The sequence below is a fragment of the Galeopterus variegatus genome, unplaced genomic scaffold (genome assembly GCF_000696425.1).
Source record: "Galeopterus variegatus unplaced genomic scaffold, G_variegatus-3.0.2 Scaffold3980, whole genome shotgun sequence".
In the NCBI taxonomy this organism is placed as follows: Eukaryota; Metazoa; Chordata; class Mammalia; order Dermoptera; family Cynocephalidae; genus Galeopterus; species Galeopterus variegatus.
Genome location: NW_007730091.1, coordinates 186,974 through 206,494, shown reverse-complemented (window position 1 = coordinate 206,494; position 19,521 = coordinate 186,974). Strand labels below are relative to the sequence as shown.

Genomic DNA, 19,521 nt, shown 5'->3' with positions numbered 1-19,521 from the left:
CCCCCGCCCCCGCCGGCTCCCAGCTGTGGCTTCGGGTGCCGCGCGCCCCCTAGCGGCCCTGGCAGGTTTTGCAGCACATCTGGCGGAAGTAGGCTCGGCTGCAGAACTGGAATTTGAGCACCAGGGGGCAGTAGGCGACCTTGTTCACATCCTTGCACTCTGGGGGGCGAGAGAAGAGGGAAAATCAGGTCTCAGCGTCCTTCCCTGCAAAGGTGCGTCTGCTGCCCGCACAGTACTTCCTAGGGGGTGACTCTGCCTCTCCGTGCCTCAGTTTCCTCATCTGTCAAAGGGGGCTTATAATAGTACCTACGTACCATTAGGCTGTTTTGAAGTTTTAGAGACAGTGTGAAGGGTCTGGGGTCGACCTGGACACATTATTAAGGAGAAAAGAATTCCCCTTTCAATGATCCTTTTGATGCTGCCCAGGAGAGAATATCCCTTTGGGGCTATAATCCTTGCTCGTGTTCCTTTTTGACCAACTGAGGACTTCGAGCCCCAGCTGAGTGACCTGAAGTATTTGTGTGTTTTCTGTTCATAGGTTCAACAGTCTGTTCACAGCAATAAAGCTGTCAGGGGCTCCCACTTAGCTGTCAGTGATGTATGGCAAGGCCCGGTGCTAGAAAAGCGCTTCACGTGGGTGATGGATTTTATTCCATCTTCTTAGTGGGCCACCCCCTCAAGTGAATATATTATTTGTCTTCCTTGACAGATTGAAGAAACAGAGGCAGAGCAGGAAGGCGAACCCATGTAGATTCTTTCCAATGTGTGGAGTAAGTAATCTATTGCTCTATCAGAAATAAATTTACTCGGGGCCGGCCCAGTGGCGCACTGCTATAATGCGCCGCTTGGGAGCGTGGTGGCGCTCCCGCCGAGGGTTCGGATCCCACATACAGACCGGTTCCCGCTCACTGGCTGAGCGGGGCGCGGGAGCAACGCCGAGGGTTGCGATCCCGTTGCCGGTCCCGGTCCGGTACGGGGGCGACACTGAGGGTTGCGATCCGTTGCCGGACACGGAAAAAAAGACAAAAAAGTAAAAATAAAAATAAAAAAGAAATAAATTTACTCAAAAACAAAAACAAAGAAAAAAAATTTACTTAAGAGGTAAAGGGCTCAAATTCCCACAAAAAACAAACAAACAAAAAAACCCCAAAAAACAACCCCCCCAAACCAAAACAAAGCCCCCAAAACAAAAATAAATTTACTTATGTAGAAAAAATATGGGTATATTTAAAGCAGCGGCTCTCAAGGGGGGCTGATTTTGTCCCCAAGGGGACATTGAGCAATGTCTGGAGACATTTTTGGTTGTCGGCACCAGGGGGAGGGCACTACAGGCACCTAGTGGGTAGAGGCCAGGAATATTGTCCAACGTCCTACAGAGCACAGGGCTGCCCTGCACCTCATCTGGCACCAAACGTCAATAGTGTCTGAGGCTGAGAAACTCTGATTTAAAGAAAAAATACAGATGAAGGACTGGGCCGGTTACTCAGTGCTTAGAGCGTGGCGGTATAATACCAAGGTCAAGGCTTCGGATCTGTGTCCCCACCAGTCGCCTCCCCTCCCACCCCCCAAAAAGGGGGAGGTGAATAAGGCGAAGGTCATGGAGGTGGTCGGGGGACAACCCGAGATTGGGTGCCTAGAAGGGTCAGGTGCCTAAAAACGCTCAGCACACAGTGGCACTTACTAAATGTCTGTGGGGACGGGATGGGGAAGGATGGCCTGGCGGAGACAGAGAAAGGCATTTTGGCTCTAGGGCCGATGGTCAGGCAGCTGGGGGTGCACTGTAGTTGGAGGGGACATGCATGCTCAGTGGGTGGGAAGCGTGGCCCCGTGGGAGGCCAGAAGGGGGCAGCTAACCTCCAACCGGTGGAAGGGCACCCCCTAGGGCGAGCGGAAAGGGCTCATGCCTGCAGAGAGGTGCCTCAGTGGGCACCCCACATGGGCATCCCGGTTCGCGTCCCCTCCCATCCCCAGCACGGTGAGCGGGCTGGGTGTGGGCAGGAAGGAAGAGGCGGCTGACCTCAGACCAGTCGAGGGTCGCCCACTCGGGAGGGCAGGCGGGGCCCTGGCAGGCCTCCAGCACGGGCGGGCGCGGCTGCGGGCACGCGCTGTCCTCCAGCGCCTTCTCCTCGGCAGCCGACACGCGGCGCTGGCACACGACCGAGCGGCTGCGCACGCCCGCATCACAGCTGCGGCTGCAGCGCGACCAGTTCCCCACAACCCAGCTGTAAGGGGGACGGGGGTCTGAGCGAGTGGGTAGGGCGGGGCGCCCCACCCGGGCAGACGTGGGCACTAACCCGCCGCCCTCACCCGCCCGACAACTGGCATCGTAGGGAAACTGGCACTGGGCCGGGAGCACCCCCCAGTTCTGCACTTGGAGCAGCATTTCCTGCACCCGGGCTGTGGGGTGGGGCGTGCATCACGCTCAGGGAGCACCGTGATTCTGACCCTGAGACCACACAGCCTTGGGGAGCACTATTCCCTTGACCCCCACAAGCCCTATGACACCATCCCTCCAACACCTGGCCCACTGTCACTCCGACTCTGCACCGGCCCCTAACCCCATGGAGCATTCTCACCCCACGCTGCCCCCTGGTGGGCACTCACTCTGGCGGGCAAGGCTCCGTGTTGCAGGCGCGCTGCCTCTTGGGCAGCTTGCTGTGGGCGCTGCAGTGGTGGGGGGCTACGGCCGAGCTGTCCAGCTGATTGCGGCACTCCACCGCCTGCACCTGGCTGCCTGGGGGAGGGCGACAGGCCTGCTCAGCCCGCCCTGCCCAGAGAACCTCAGCCTGGGTGCCCAGTGCCCGCCCCCTGCCCCACCCCAGCCTCACCACCCGCACACTGGGCCGAGCACTTGGTCCAGGGCGCGTAGTGCCAGGAGTAGGGGGGCAGCGTGTCGCGGGCGATGGGCGCGTTGAAGCGGTAGTGGAGGGCAGGCAGCTCTGTCTGGGCCAGCACCTGAGGGTTGGGGGGAGGCGACAGGACCAAAGGAGCAATCACATGGAGTCTCCATCCCCAGTGGGTGCTAACGTTCTCCTGGATCTTGCCCCAGTCCCACTGTTACCATGACGATGAGAGACGTGTTAATGGGTCCCAGGGCTTCTAGGCTCTGGGCTTGGTCTGGCCCCTGTCGCAGCTGAAAGGTGGTCCCAGCCAGGGGCAGGCGGTGGGGCTGGGGGGTCCCGGGCAGCCCCTCCAGCAGCAGGGATTCCTGGTCCCCCTTCAGGGCTGGGGGACAGCATGGGGATCAGAACTCCAGCCACAATGACCTCCCCCGCCTTGAGACCTCCAATCCTCATCCGTCCACCTCTGCTCACCCAGGTGACTGAGGGAGAGGTTCAGATCCTGGATGAAAATGTGGACGGAGCCTTTGGGGATCCAGACAACGTCCTCGTACCCTGGATGGCAGAACGCAGATGTCACCCGCTTGGCCTGCCACCCCCCCACCTCCCTCCCTTGTCCCTGGCCCCTGATGATAACAGCTAACCATTACAGCGGTAAGCGCTTACAGGGACATCTCACTGTGACTCCACTCCAGCCCTGTGAACTAGATGTATCCTCATCCCCAATTTACCGATGACAAAATTGAGGCTCAGAGAAGCTAAGCAACTTGCCCAGGTTTACGGGTAGGGAGTAGCTGGGCTGGAATTTGAATCTCGACCCAAACTTTCCTGTCTCTCTAACCACCAGAATAGTCTGATCCAACTCCTTATGTCCCCAACCCACACAGGGTGACAAGGCAGAGTTTTAGCAGTCAGAGTTGGGTTTGCAGCGAGCCCCACCACTAGCTACCTGGATGGTCTTGGGCCTCTGTGAACCGTCTATGCACACCCGTGCCCCCCAAGAGCGCTGCTTTATCTGGCTGGAACTCTTCACTGTCCCCTGTGTGTTGGGTCCTCTGAATTCCGCCTTCCCCCTCAGCTGGGTTTCTGCATCCCCTTCTATTCAGCTCCTACCCCCACAGCTCAGTGGGTCTGTAGAACCTCAGGGGTCAGGATCAGACGTCCACAGGCCTGAAGACCGACCCCCAATCTCCATCTCTCTCTCCTGGAGAAGAGAAGCTCTTTCTCCTAGACCCTAGACATCACTGCAGTGTCCCTTGGGCTCCTCAACCTCCCCATGTCCCAACTCAGTGTCTTTTCTGTTCCTCCTAACATCCTGCATCCTGGGGGACAGTCTATTGCCCACCAGAGTCAGCCAGATGTTGGCATAAACTTCTCTCTCCATCCCCCACTCCAAATCCCAAATCCCTGATTAGCCCATGGCCTATCCTAGCTTCTGAATTTATTTCCCTTCCATCTGCTTTTTTTTCTTTTTTTTTTAAATCATCACTGCCCCTTCCTGAGTCTCCCGTTTCACTCTTGACAAGAGCTGCCAGGCTGCCCCTTATAAAACCTCCACCGGATGCTGCCCAGGGAATAAAATCCACCCTCTGCAGCCTGCTCCTGGTGGCCATCAGCGGCCCCTGCTGACCATCCTGCCTCACCCAGCCACACTCCCTCCAATAGTGCTCCCAGTCCCCCAGCCTGCCCGATGTTTCCCGACCACCCCCTCCTATCACTGGGCTCTCTCTCCCTCAGCCCAAGCGCCACACTCTCTGAATATCCCTTCCCCTAGTCTAAGTCTTTTCCCGCTAGCACAGAGGCCCCCAGGATGGCGGAAGGGAGAGATTTGGGTTCCCTTTTCCTGAGACACTGCCAAGGTTTGGGCACCAGAGCCCAAGTCAATGGCTGGGGCCCTTCCTGACCTTGATCTGGGGGCATTGTTGTGTCCCTAGGGCTTTTTGGGGTTCCTGATGCTCCACAGGGCGCCTGGGGTCTGAGGAGTTACTGATCTTGGCTACTATGGTGGGGCCAGTCCCGCCCCCAGGGCCTGGCCCAAGTGGGGAGTGCAGGAGGGAAGGTGGGGACTCTCACCAGCCCCAGGCAAAGCTGGGCTAAAGACCCCCTCGATGGTCTCGCAGGTACTGCCATCTCCTCCACACACTCGGCACTTGTCCTCCCGCAGGTCGGAGCCCAGGACCCGGTCACAGCCCACGTGCTGTGTGGAGAGGGCAGTGGTGGTGGAGGTGAGGGTCAGCGAGGCGCCCCCGCATCCCCCACCCCATCCCCCATCCCCTCTCTTTCTCCCTGGGAGTCCCCTCCACCTTGCACTCGCCGCTGACGCAAATGTCCACTGTGTCTGGGCGGCATGGCGTCCCGTCCACCACCGCCGCTGCCCTCTCGGTGTAGAAGTTGAAGCCTTCTGCTAGGCACGTGAGCGAGCAGGCCTTCACGCCCCCTGAGGGGCACAGCCCCGTCAGGCCGCGGGCCAGGCCACGCTGGGGCGCACAGCCCGCTCCTGCGGGAGGTGAGGCCAAGAGGGACAGATCCCCAGACCCGACAGGATGGACAGGTGGGCACAGGAAGTGAGGACTCGCAGTATCTATTCGAGGCACGGTTGAGCCGTACCCATGGCATGCTGGCTCCTTGGGTAGGGCAGGGCTCAGGGCACACCCGCAGTGGATACACCCACCCTCGATCCACCTGCTGCCGGAGCTCCTGTGGCTGCCCTCTCCTGCCCCACCGGCTGCTTCGGTCCCTGCTCACCTCCTCGGTATGTTTTCCACGTGTAGAATTTTCCACGGAAGGGGATGCTGTCAAATTCAGAGCACTGCATCTCTCTGAAGTCCTGGGAGCCAGGGGGACAGTCCTGGGGGCATGAGAGGGGAGAGAGAGAGGGGTCAGGTGTCGGGGGATGGGCTTAGGGCAGAGAAGTGGTGCTCGGAGCAGGATGGGTTGGAGGAATGAGGCTGGAGGCAAGGAGGCCCGGGAGAAGGCTGTGTCCCCCTAGGCAAGACTGGATGGTGGCCTGGACTGGGCGCTTAGGTGCATCTGAGATGGGACTAGGTGACTCATTAGAGGTGAGTGGGGAGCTGAGAATGACACTTGGGTTTCTGGCTGAGGACCATGGGGTGTCTGAGAGAAGAGACCAACAAAGGAGGAGAGTTTGGCGAAGGCGCAGAGTTTTTCATGAATGTGAGGGGCACGTGGATTCCCTGGGGACATGAGCCCTCCCAGGTGGGGGGCTGGGAAGGCTACTGCTCATTCCAAAGCTCTCCCCACCCTCTGGACACCCCCTCCTTCAGCAAGCCTATTGCTTATTGGGTGTGTACACACAAGGCTTGTCTACATCCAGGACCCAGCTGTGGGGAACCCCAACATTTAAGGGATGTACAGCAGAGAAGCCCAACAGAGGCCAGGTGAGGAGCGGGTTTCAGAAAGGCAGCGTCGGCCCAGGTCAGATGAGCGTGCAATTTGAAAATGAAAATGTGGCAGCTGGATTTGGTGAAGGGAGGCTCACTGGTGGCTTTGGGAGCTGACAGAGGGCAGGGGCGGGGCTCTTTGGGGAAGCTGGGCTGTGAAGGGGGAGGGGGCAGACTGAATTGGGGGGGGGGAGAAAGAGGGAGGGTCGGAAGTGATTAGATCCCTGGGGGGTGAGGGGTGGAGAAAGGGGCCCAGGGGCAGGTGGGTGGTGAGAATGGGAAGGGCAGGGAAGGGAGGGGGTGGTCACCGCAGGTTCCTGAGAGGCTGGCAGGCAGCCGGCTGGAGCACTTTGACAGCTCTTTTAAGCTTTTTTTCTGAAGAGGGGACGAGGGTAAGGGGGGTCCTGGGGGAACTCACTTCGGTGTTGCAGGAGCGGTGCCGCCGTCTCTCGCCCAGACAGTACTTGCCTCCGATGGTTGGCCTGGAAGGAGCAGGAGGACACGAGAGAGATGGGACAGGGGGCGATAGGAAGGGGGCATCGTCCTGCTCTTCCAGGAGGGGGTCCTGAGGGCTGACCTGGGGCTGTCGCAGTGACGGTTGGAAGAGGACACGCCGCCGCCGCACGTCCGGCTGCAGTCACCCCACGGAGTCCACGGGCCCCAGGCTCCATCCACACCCTCCGGCCGCGACCCGAAGGGGACACACACCCGCTTGTAGCACCACTGGAGGAGATGGGGAGTGGCGGGTCCTGCTCCATGGACACTCGTGGGCTTGGTGTCCTGTTTCTCCCCTCCCCCCCCCATGCCAGCCTCTAAGATGGGGCGATAGGTAAAAACAGAGGCGGGGGCCGAGGACCGGGACAGGAAGGTAGCATAGGGACGCGGCTTGGGAGCCAGTCAGTCTCAACCAAGGGGCGTGGCCAGAGCCGAGGGAGCCGGCCTGTGGGCGTGGCTGACGCGGGAAGGGGCCCGAGGGGCGTGGCCCGGCGCTCACCCCCTTGTCGATGGTGTGCGTCTGGCACAGCGTGCCCTCCGCGGCCGGGATGCTGTTGGTGATGCACCGGTTGCTTTTGCTCAGACACCACAGCTCGCTGCAGACCTCCTGCGGGCCGACGCGCCTGCTCAGGCTCGCCCCCTTCCCTCCTCCCTAGGGCAGCCCAGCCGGCTCGGGAGGACCCAGGCGTCCCGCTCACTGCCGACACGGATCGGGGCCCCAGTGCTTTTCCCTTTGGGTTTCAACGAGTCTTCTGGTCTCCCCTTGACGGGTATGGCCTGGGACTTCTCTACCAATAAGCTGCACTCATTGGAACACCTATGTATGCCATAAACTCCTTTAGGCATCATTTTCCCCCGTTTTACTGCAAGAAAACCAAGGCTCAGACAGGTGGGGCTCACTGCTAGGGATTGCACAGCCTGGAGTCTAACCCAGATCTCTGATGCAGGGCCTGTGCGTTAATGAACTTTGCAGTTTATTTTCTGGAGGCTTCTGAGTTTCCAGAAGGAAATATGGGACCTGCTGAGGAAAGAATAGGAAGGATTTTGGCTTCCTTTTTGGGATGGGTACAGAAACCCAGGGAGGACCAGTCATTCTCAGAAATCAGGCTTGGCCAGTAGCTTAGGTGAAGAGTCCCATCCAGCTCTAGTTTTTACAAGCTGGTGTTGTTCCTGCACCTAAACTGGAGAAGCCCCCAACACTTTTAAGCTATGGGGGAGGTGGGAGTTCAGAAGGGTACGACGCCAGGCTAGGTCTGTGTGGGACATTCCTGTTTCCCCCAGTGAAGGGTCAAGCCCACTTCCTTCCCGTTTGAATCCTGTTTGGGCTGACCCAGGCCCTGCCAACAGGTCCTGTTCAAGACAGGAAGCTTGACCAGTCCCAGGGAGTCACTATAATCCTTTAGGTCCAGGTTAATATCCCTGGGGAAGCCCCATTGGGCTCAGGTGTGGCCAAATCTCAATCCCTCTAGCCTACATCCTGCCCCACCTCCCAGGCTCATGCCCCTGAAAAGTAGAAATCCTTCTGTTTCCTTTTCACAATCAGGTGTAATCCCCTCTTTGAAGCTAGTCCTTCCAAGCTTTGAAGAGTTGGGATTGGATCAACTAATGCTGTAGGAAGGGACCCTTCCTTGGTCAGTCCCTAAGAGATATCAGCACACATGTGAGAAGTTTGGAGTGCTAGCCTCAGACATGCTCCCTCAAGCCACCTTCAGAGAGTACCTGCCTTCTGCCCCCTTACAGAGGACTCTGCTCAGCTAAAAACTCAATCTGGCTTCACTAGGCTTGTGTCTATCCCACTTCTGACACCCCTTGAAGAGAAATGCCTGTTCTAGCCCTGCTTTTGGCCTCCTCGCCTTACAGAGGACTCTGCTCAGCTAAAAACTCAATCTGGCTTCACTAGGCTTGTGTATCCCACTTCTGACACCCCTTGAAGAGAAATGCCTGTTCTAGCCCTGCTTTTGGCCTCCTCTCCACAAGGAGGTGCTGTAGTATATACCAAAGAGTCCTAGGCCACTCTAGGAGAGCCTCAACTCTGCCACTGACTTGTCACTCATTTTCCCCTCTCTGGGACTCAGTTTCCTCATCTACAAGCTGGGCAGCCTAATGTCTACCTTGCCTACATAAAAGGCTTTAAGGCATGTGACAGGGTAGATGTGTAAGGGCTTGCATAAACACCCTGTTACTGGGTAACAATGACCACAGTTATACCTGAACCGGGTGCTAGGCTGAGCTCTTTACATACATGAATCAATCTACATGTAGTAAGTAATTCCCCCCTTTTCCAGGAGGGCCAAAGATGTTCCTTTGAAAAATAAAAGGCTCAACTCAACATACAGCCAGGGGCAGCCCAAACTTGACACTCTGATAGCTCCTCCCCTCCCCGACCCCTTCGTAAAATTTGGAGTCATAGAGAGACCTGAATTCAAATCCCAGCTCTGCCATGTTCTCAAAGTGTGACCTTGGGCAAGTCACCCTTCCTACTCCTCAGTCCCTTCATCTGTATCTTGGAGATAATAGGATTATCAGGAGTTTAAATGAGATGATACATATCACATGCTTAGCACATAGTGAGCGCTCAACACATGTCAGCCATCATCATCATCGTTGTGGATACCCAGGACACAGCAGATGTTCAGGGGTAGCGTCAGAATTCCTTAGGAGTTCAAGAGGGGCTGCTGCAACTACCACTTAAGTTAGGGTGGGGGACAAGAGTGGAATGTCAATGAAGGATAAATCGTTCCTGGGTTTGTCTCCTTGCCCTGTAGTGGAATGAGGTGAGGGCATTTTGACAGCTGCCTGCTCCCTGCTTTGCATTAACATGGCATTGGCTTGGACACGGCCATGCAAACTGATCCTGTGTCTTCAGAGAGTGAAGGATTGAGGCTGGGCCTGGGGCCACATGGGCTGAGCTTGAGGAGTCAGGGAATGTGTTTAGGGAATCAAGGCAGGTGGGAAGAGGAAAGGCAGATCCCTGGTGGCTGAGGCAGGAAGGCTGCAGGTCTTCAGCTTCCTGGGGGGAGCTGGGAGTGGGAACCCCGGTTTCCTTTTCTATGCCTGGATGAGGCTTTGGGAGTCTAAACCTTAGGGAGAAGTGGGGAGAGGTTAGGAGGCTCAAAGCCTGTCCATCCAAAGATGGGGGCCAGGAGAACTTGTGTACCCATAGTGGGGGACGTGGGGAGTAAAGACAGGGAGTCTCTGGAAGGTTCTGTCCAGTTCTTTGCCAAGTGGGGAAGATGGCTCATTCCCAGGGCAACTATTTTCACCAGGTCTGGATATTTGGTTAAAAACTACCCAGTTAGAGGTCTGGGGACTGGTCCCACTGCAGCCCACAGGTGGCCTGATGTGCCAGGCAGAAGGTGGCCCCCCAGACCAGCCCTCTAGTCAGGGGTCCAGAGAAGGAGGCGACCCCATTCTTGTTCCCAAGCATTGTCTGATTGCTTGGGACATTTGTACACCCCAAGCACGTCTATCCTCCCAGATCCCCACGGGGGCTGACCTCACCCCCATTCCTGGCTCTCCTATCTCCACTGCCTGGGAGTGGTGGTGCCTTGGCGGAGTTTCCTGCCCCCTGCGGCCCCCTCCCCTCCCAGGAAGGAAAGCAGGAAGGCTCTCTCTACCCCGTATTTACACTGACGCGATTTGACTCCATGCTGGAAGCGGCACTGTTCATCCGCGTCGTAGGCCTGGCCGGGCGCCACCGTTGGGTACACAAAGTCCTGTCTGGGGGGCCGGTTGTTCAGGCAGAGTCCCAGGCCCGAGCTGTGGTAAGAGAAAAGCAGCTGTCATGCTAGAGGTTGCAGGCCAAGAGCTCAGGGGCCCCTGATGGGTGGGTGGGAGTCCTGGGCAGCAGCCCTGGTTTCCAGAGCTCCCCCAATGCGAGGTGACCCGCTGGGTGGGACAGGTGGGTCCATCCTCACTCCAGAAAGCTGGTGATGTAGTCGCGGCTGCAGGAGGACCACACGAACGGGTTAGTCTTCATGGTAATGTGGGCGGCCATGAGCTTGGCTGGGTCCTGGCCATGGGCCCCGCAGCTGTTCCCCACACCGTCGTGGTTCATGCCGAATCTGGGGAGAGGGGTGTCGGCTCTGCCGGGCGCCGAGGGACCTGCCCAGCTCCTCCCGTCCTCCCCCTGCTGTGTCCCCTGGCCTCACGTGTGCCCGATCTCGTGGGCAATGGTGAACGCCGTGGCCAGACCAATGTCCTCATTGATGCTGCAGCTTCTTTCTCGTTCACACATCCCGCCCACCGGGGCCAGGCCTGGGAAACAGGCATGGGGGTGGGGCTGGGGGCTCAGGGCTGTGCTGGCCAGCCCCATCCACCCTGTCAGGTTTCTCCCCAGGGCCAAGGTCACCCCAGCCCACTGCCTTCACAGATACCTAGAGTGCCGCAGGGTTTGTTCTTATAGATGCAGATGTCATAGCTGTGGGAGGAGAGGGGAGGCGTGAGGGGACTAGGTCTGCCTCCCTAAGCCCTGCTGAAGCCACTGTGCCCAGTTCTGGGGGTTGAGCCTTGCTGGGGAGGCACGACCTGACTCTTACCGAGTGTCATGCTGCGCTCCCAGCTGGGGCCAATTAGCTGGCCTCGGAGATGCTGGGGTTGTATGACTGACTGACTGACCAGATGAATGAATGGGAGAGTGAATGAATGAGTGCATCACGGCCCAGATGGCCCGACACCCCCTCCCCACATTCTCAGGCTCCCTGGCTCCCCCAGGGATGGCCAAAGCTTGCCAGTCCCTCCTGTAACCCCGGCAGAAGTGACCCCTGCCTGGATCCTGATGGTCCTCTGAACCACTTGTTCCCTGGGCCCAACTCCTGGAGACCTCCCCACCCCTCACCGCGTGATGAGCACCGCTGTGTCATGGTTGGCCACACCGTTCTCCGGAATGGCGTTGCCATGGCCGCTGCGGTTCACGATGGATTTCTGCCACTTACAGAAGCTGTCCAGGGACTTCCCGGCATGGTGGGTGATCTCCAGGGTGGGCTGCAGATGGACAGAGTGAGGTGCATGAGTGCCTGCCACCCTGGAGAGGGTGGGCAGTGCTGGCACGGAGGGGGTGGGGTGGGGGCCCTCGCACCTGGTCCTCCGTGAGCAGAATGAGGCGAGTTACCAGGATATTAACGATGTTTCCCAGACTTGAGTCCTGGAAAAGTTTGGCAACCTGACCTCCAAGAAACAAGAGAGACCGAGTCTTAAGAGGAGCCCGGAGTAGAAAAAAGCAAAATAATGACAACAGCTTGCTTTAATTAAATACCTATCGTGTGCCAGGTCCTACACTAAGCCTGCTGCATGTATCTTCTATGAGTAGGTACTATTATTACCTGTTTTACAGATGAGGAAACTGATGCACAGAGAGGTTAAGACACAGCTAGGTGGTGTCATAAGTGGGACTCAGATCTGGTTGCTTACCTGTATGTGGCTTTCTGACTCTCCTTAGCTCAGCTTATCTAATTGTCCTCTGAACCCCTGGCTGCCTCAGGTGTCTTTGACCAGAGGTGGCCTGAGGAATGTGCACATCTGGCCTCATTCCATGGCTGTCCAAAGGTACCAATCTGAGGATCACCACAGAAAGGTGCAACTGTGGGGGCAGGGCACTCTGAAGACATCAGTCAGATGGAAGTAGGAAGTGGCCCAGGGGGTTCATGGGCACAGATGGAGGCCAGATTGTGTGGGGATCTTGGAGCCCTGGGTCATCACTGCCCTATCTGGAAACCCCCAGGTATCCTAGCATGCTTTAGGAAGCATTGAAAGCCCAAGGGAGGAAGGCTAGGGGCAGAACCTAGTGGTATCAGAGATGACATTATGTCAATATATTATGCCATCTGTCTGCTAAACTTTTTGTTTTCCCTTTTGCTTCAGTGAAACAGGAGCTCCATTCATCAAGCCGTTATTATTTGCCAAGTGCTGTACCTTGCTTCCCTCCCTTTAATCCTTACCCTCTGCGGCAGATACCATTATAATCCCATTTTACAGAGCGGGAAGCTGAGACTCAGAGAGGTCAAGAAAATTGATTGCGATCTAGTCTGGAAACTGAGTATATCTAAAAGTGGGTCAAGGAAGCCAGTCTGTATGAATTCATAGGTAGGGAATTTTCACGCACACAGATGTGTGCCTGTGTGTACACTGCTAACCTTAGCAAGTGCCTGCAAGCTATGTTTATTCTTATACACAGCAAACTTGTATATGGCACCCTCTGTGTGCCAAGCACTGGTCTCAATGCTTTATCAACTCACTGAATCCCCCTTAGCCTTATGAGGTAGGTGCCATTATTATCCCCATTTTGCAGATGGGTAAACCAAGGCAGAGAGGTGAAGTAACCTACTTATGGGCACAGAGCTAAAAACTGGCAGAACGGGGACCAAAGCCCAGGCTGGCTGCCTCTCCTCATTCATTGTCACGAGCAGCCCTCCTTTCTAACCCTGCCCTTCTCCATTCTGTGGTCCCAGGTCCTATGGGCTCCATACCCAGGGAGGGGGAGCCACTTACACAATGCTTTATCAACTCACTGAATCCCCCTTAGCCTTATGAGGTAGGTACCATTATTATCCCCATTTTGCAGATGGGTAAACCAAGGCAGAGAGGTGAAGTAACCTACTTAAGGGCACAGAGCTAAAAACTGGCAGAACGGGGACCAAAGCCCAGGCTGGCTGCCTCTCCTCATTCATTGTCACGAGCAGCCCTCCTTTCTAACCCTGCCTTTCTCCATTCTGTGGTCCCAGGTCCTATGGGCTCCATACCCAGGGAGGGGGAGCCACTTACAATGTTCATGATGGCCAGGACATACTGCTCCACATCTCGACGCCCATGGTAGGCCACCATCATCTTGTCAGCCACCACCAGGGTCTCCACGTAGCGCTCTCGGCTGACTGAACGCTTCAGGCCTGGCTGGCCTCGCTCTGTTTCATTCCCCAGGGGCCTGGCAGGTGGCGGCTTCAGGGTGCGCAGCCACCACGGCCGCCCTTTCCACGGCTTCTCGTCTGGGGGACCCAGGAGAGCAATTGAGCCCTGCCTTACTGCTGGAGTGCAGAGCTGCCTGACAACTGTCTTGTACAACCCCTGACTATCTGCTTACCCTTCTACCCACCAGTCTGGATGGACAATTTCTGGTCACTCTGCTGCCTGCTCTTCTTGTGCAACTACCTTTCTGAAGGTCCATCTGCTCAGCTGACTGGCAAACACCTCATTTCTTTTGCTATTGGGCATCCTGGCAGCACGATATCTAGTTCTACAATGTCCCACTGCTTGAATGTTTGGGTCTACAATGATGCGTCTGTCCCACTGTCAAACTGTTGGGTTGAATAACAGCCTGACTTCCCCACTGTCAGGCTGTACAACAATCCAGCTGTCCCACTGTCTGGGTGCCCAGATGATCAGCAACCAGGCTGCCCCAATGTCCAAATGTCCGACTGATCACATGCATGACTGTCCCACTGCTATGTTGGCTGGTTGAACAACTGTTGAGTGTCCCATTACACTCAGCATGACTGTAGAATTCCCTGACAATTTTGCTGCCTGAATTTATTGGGGTAGAACAGCCTGTCTCACTGTCTGAACTCTGCACCGGTACAACTTGGCCTTCCAATTGAGCAACTGTCTATTCAACGCACTGCTCAACCATCTTGCTGTAGAACCACCCAATTGCCTGACAGTACTACAGCCAGTCTGTCCCATTGACCATCCAACTGTGACACCATCCACCTTTCTGCTTGTACAACCGACTGTGGTTATATGTCTGCCAGTGCCCTACACACAGATGATCTACCCGTACAACTCATTCAATGTCATACTGTTCTGCTTTTCCACTAAACATCAACCTGGTTTTCTAACTACCCTGGTAAATATTTTTATTGCTTTCCTACTCTCCTATTCCCTAAATGTCTGGTCACACAACTGTCTGTAAATCAGACCTTCTGGACAGTGCTGAGGTGCTTTGTCTGCCTGGCATTTTGACTGTACAACTGGTTGAGTTCTGACAACACCTGTATGGCTGTCTCACTCACTGCAGAACCAACTGACTATGGCAGGGATGGATTATTCAACCGCCCTACCACCTTGCTGTTCGGCTGTACACCTCTCTGCTGGTTCACTGCCTGAAGATGGACAGAACTCCTGAATTATATCACTGTGTCTCCTTCTCAGCTTTTCCATTCTTACCCTCATGTAGCTGCCTGCCTGCCTTCTGGATGGAAAGACACTGCTGCCTACCTCTGCCTCATGGGAATGGTATTACGCAGCCCATTTGCCTATCCCCAGAGAGATGGGTGTACCTCTCACTCCACAGGCTGTGTCCAGGTGTGGGTGACGCAGAGAGGAACGCCTGTATACCACGTGAGGGCCACTTTCCTCTGGGCCCCGGGGACCCTTGGGCCCACCCTGGAGGGGCTCGATCAGGTATTCTTCCTCATCTGCCACAATCAGGCCATGCTAGGGGATGGGGGGTGGGGAGGTGAGGGTGGGACAGAGAGCTCAGATCAGGTTCTGGTTTCTAGGACCCCTGGGACCCTGTCTCTGTCTTTATTTTATTCCTTCTATCTTGCCAGGTTTATCTTGCTAATCCGTCTTTAATTTCTTGGGATGGATGTTCAGCTCATTAATTCTCAGCCTTACTTAAGGCTATACATTTTCCTCAGAGTACTGCATTAGCTGCATCCCAGAAGTATCAATGAGCTCAAAATACGCTAAAAAATGTCCCACTCTGATTCCTTCTCTGATCTGTACTGAGAAGTGTTTTTCTTCACTTCCAAACTTGTGGGCATCTCCCCCTGCTTCCCAGAATCCTCAGCTCACCAGGCCCCCACAGGTGCTGATGGCCACATGGGAGCTGCCAGCCTGGCCCTGCAGGTGGCCGGCGTAGAGGCAGTGGGGCCGGGCAGCCCTCTGCCAGGCCAGGCCCTCCCGTGTCCAGTACTCCACGGAGACGTGCCCTGCCAGCAGACGGGAGCTGTGGGTCAGGTTCAGCAGGAAGTGGGTGCTGGGTGCAGCCACCTTGTAGAAGAGGCGGGACTCAGCAGTGGCCCCTGTGCCCCTACGTTGCCTCCGGGGGGCAGGTGGCGAGAAAGCCAGCAGTGCCCCGTTGTGGTCCACACGGGTGGGGAAGGCAATCTCATAGCTCTCCAGGCTGGACAGGAACTCATCTGTGGGTGTGGGTCAGAAGCCTGGGGTGGGTCCTGGCTGCTGGAGTGGGTGATGACAGCCTAAATGACCCCAGGGCCTTCCCCCCACAACCCCCATCCCAGCCTACTGACTCCTCTTTCTGTTGGGGCCCGACTGGCCTCAACTTTGTGTTCCCTCCCCACCACCACCCCAGGACCACCCCTACCTTGAGACCGGAAGGCATGTGTGACCTCGAATGTGAGGCCCAGCCCCAGGGTAAGGGCCCAGCGGAGGATCTGGCAGGCGGGAGCCATAGAGGCCACGTGTCCACATGTCTCTCCCCAGCCCTGGCTGCCGGCAGCCCCCACAGTGCCGCCTCCCCTGTTCACAGCCTGGGCAGCATCACCGGGCTCCTGGGAGGGGGGAACCAAGTGAAGGAGGGCCTGGTCCTGCTGCCCAGCATAGCCAATGCCAAGGCCTCTTGCAGAACCAACAGGGGCACCTGCAGCCCCTCGCTCCCAGCCCCAAGAATGGCCAAGGCATTTCCCCTGCTCTGGAGATTCAGGATGTACCTTCTCAGTAGTCCCCCTCTCCTCACCTCCCCCCTGCATCTTCCCTACACTCTTAGAGAGAACAGGCAGGGACTGGGACACTGTGAGCACCTACTATGTGCCAGCTACTGGCCCAAGAGTTTCACACCATGGCATTTCACTTCCAAAATCACTGAGAGGTCCACGTTCATCACCCTCTTTTATAGATGAGGAAACAGATTCAGGGGCGATAGAGTTTACCCAAGGTCACATGGTTAGAGAGTGGTGGAACGCAGTTTTGTCCACTGGGTAATGACCCTGCCAGCTCTGGGGGCACAGTGGCGATGCATAATATGGACACAGTCTCTCCCTGCCACCTTCCACCATGGGGCTCAGTCTATTGGGAGCGACAGAGGACAGACAAGTAAATGAAGAAATCAACGACAGTAGTTCTGATCCTGACGTTCTCTAGAAGAAATCCCTGGGGAGACTGGGAAGCAGAAGTTCAAAGGACGAGAAGAAATCAGCTGTGGACCAGGCAGGCGAACTCCAAGGGCAAAGGCTTGGAGGCAGCAGGGAGCTTGGCAGGGACCCAGGATGGGGCGGGTGTGGGAAAGCAGCTCGGGGAGGCTGGCATGGGACACACTGGAAGGCCGGGGTGGTCACTGGGAATTTTCAGCCCAGATTAAAGCCAAGGCCTCCGCTCAGGTCCTCTTAGCCCCTCATATTCTCACCCACCTACCCACTGTCCTGGATCCTGCCTTCGGAGCCTCTGCCATGGGTAGCGTCACTCGCCCCACCAGAGGGACTAGAAACCCCTACATCGTGGTCCCTGTCCCCACGGCCCCTCGTCCCCTACATTTCCCGCCTGCTCCTCATCCTGCTTCCTCTCCTTTCAGATTCTTTCTACTCCAGGATCCAGGCCCGCCGGCAGGTCTCGGGTTCTCTGGCATCTGCCCCAGACCAGCGTGCCGTAGACACCACTTTGGGCCACCATCCTGTGCCAAACCCTCCTACCCCGCCGTCCCCCCTCCTCCACCTTCTCCTCCGTGCAAAATCCCCCCTAATCACGCGCTGTCTTGTCTTTGCAGCGCTGACCCCCTGACAGGGCAGTTCAGCCCCTGAGGGAGGGAGCCATGCTTCCTCCAAGGTGCCCGCAGAAAAGCCCACATTCCCACTTCTGCTTGGACCCCTCTAGCGACGGGGACCTCACTCACAGATATTCTGTGATCCTGCCACTCTGTTCAGCTGGGCTAAAGTCCACTCGTTATAATAATTATTATTTTTTACCTTCTGGGGGCTTCAGTGGGATGGCGTGGTGACGGACCCTTCCCTGGGCCTCAGTTTCCTCTTTGGCACAGCCTGGGCAGGGGAGGGGACAAAGAGAAGGAGCCAGGCTGGTCTTTAGTGCTGAGCTGGGTCTGGAGTTCAGGAGTCCTGGCTGGAGTGTCTTTGGGTCTCTCCTGCTGATCCCCCCTCCCCAGTCCTCAGCACGGTCCTCTAAAGTGGGGCCCCTCCTCCCCACAACCTCTCACCTCCTCTTTGTGCTTCCAGCTCAGAGGAGGTGGGTCAGGGAAGGGGCCAGCGTAGGTGGGTGGAGGAGGCACTTGTGCACCAGGTGGGGGGGACAGGGGTCTGGAGAGGGCTCAAAGGTGTCTGCCAGGGGAATGGGCACGTGGAGCTGGGGCTAGCCCATGGGACGGCTAGGAGGTGTGACACAGCCGGGCACTGCGGGGGCTGGGGGAGAAAGTGGATGACCACAAACAAGTTAGTGGGTCTGGGGGAGAAGTTGAGGCTCAGGAGGGGTCAGGGGATTGGGATTCCAATCGGGAGGGGTCTCAGGCTTGGCTGGTAGCAGGGACATGGTGGGCTACAGGATGTCAGTAAAGTATCTACACCCTGTTGTGTGTGTGTGTGTGTGTGCGTGTGTGTGTGCCCAGGCCTGGCCATTCCCCTCGGCAGGAGGGAGGTGGCCAGCACGGGGGAGGAAATGCCTCGCGGAAGTGGCCCAGAGACTGAGGCTCCATCCCATCCCGGGGATCCTGGAGGGACCAGCTCCGGGGCCTCCAGGCCGAGGCCACACCGGCCCAGGAGGAGGCCCCCATCGGCCCAGGCCGCCGGCCTCCTCCGGGCACAGCACATCTGGCCGGGAGGCGGGAGGCAGCCCCTGCCCGGAGCGCAGACAAAGGCCCGGCCGCGGCCTGCAGGAGGAGGGAGCGGGCTGGCCTTCCCTGGCGCCCCGGCCGGTCCCCCCCAGCCAGCCGCTAATTAAAGGCCCTGAGCCCGACCGCTGGAGACACCCGGAGACAGACAGCTGTGGCCTCGGTGACCAACTCTGGGGAAGTGGGCGGCGCCACTCCCACACCCAGACACACAAACACACACTGGCAACGACACACACACCCAAGGGCGACCACAACTGCACAGCCAGGGACCAAGGCTAGGGCACCGCAGACCTACAGAGGACCCCCACCCCCACCCCCAGACACACACACACAGGCACATGGAGACACACAACTACACACTCCCCAGACCTGTGTGTGCAGACACACACTCATTTACACACAGACAGCCCAGAGACATACACACGGACAAACATACACACCCGACACGCAGACACACTCACTCATTTACACACACAGACAACCCAGAAACACAGGCCTACACGCACACCCGTACACACTCATTTACACACTCACACCAGACCAGAGACAAACTCACAAGTCCCACAAACCCGTAGCCTCCAGCAGACACACTTCTACACGGGCATTTACACACTCATCACGCTCAGAGATAAACACACAGATGCTTGGAGACCTACACAAACCCCGACCCTCCCCTCGACAGCTACCCACACACAGTAGGCCCTTAGCTATGTGCACACGCTGGCTCACCCTTAATGCACACACACAAAAGCATCATCGCACGGACACACGCCTGTGCAAACGCACCAGCCTCTGCACCTACGTGGATGGTCACACACGCGCGCAGACCCACTGCACACCCACCCAGACAGGCGTCCCCAAGCCCGGGCGCGTCCCGTGTCGCGCACACTCGGGGGCCTCACGCACCGACACCGGCACCGCGGGACCGTCCAAGGGGCCACGGCCCACGGCCGCGGCGCGCGACGCAGACACACCAAGTCGCCCCGAGTCCCGCCCC

General features: G+C 57.3%; 1 protein-coding gene across 1 annotated transcript; it reads right to left on the bottom strand.

The window, feature by feature from the left end:
- Nucleotides 1–10: 10 nt before the first annotated feature.
- On the bottom strand, nt 11–16,243 carry ADAMTS10 (ADAM metallopeptidase with thrombospondin type 1 motif, 10). The gene is made up of 23 exons (XM_008586425.1): nt 16,056–16,243; nt 15,524–15,870; nt 15,004–15,160; nt 13,496–13,713; nt 11,814–11,897; nt 11,574–11,719; nt 11,113–11,156; nt 10,888–10,993; nt 10,654–10,800; nt 10,354–10,495; nt 7,236–7,343; nt 6,819–6,964; nt 6,660–6,723; nt 5,586–5,688; nt 5,144–5,277; nt 4,914–5,037; nt 3,315–3,395; nt 3,062–3,225; nt 2,829–2,955; nt 2,605–2,734; nt 2,018–2,222; nt 1,682–1,778; nt 11–159 (listed from the first exon to the last, which is right to left on the bottom strand). The coding sequence occupies exons 1-23, from the start codon at nt 16,141–16,143 to the stop codon at nt 50–52; spliced, it is 3,072 nt and encodes a 1,023-aa protein (XP_008584647.1). The 5' UTR covers nt 16,144–16,243; the 3' UTR covers nt 11–49.
- Nucleotides 16,244–19,521: the final 3,278 nt, after the last annotated feature.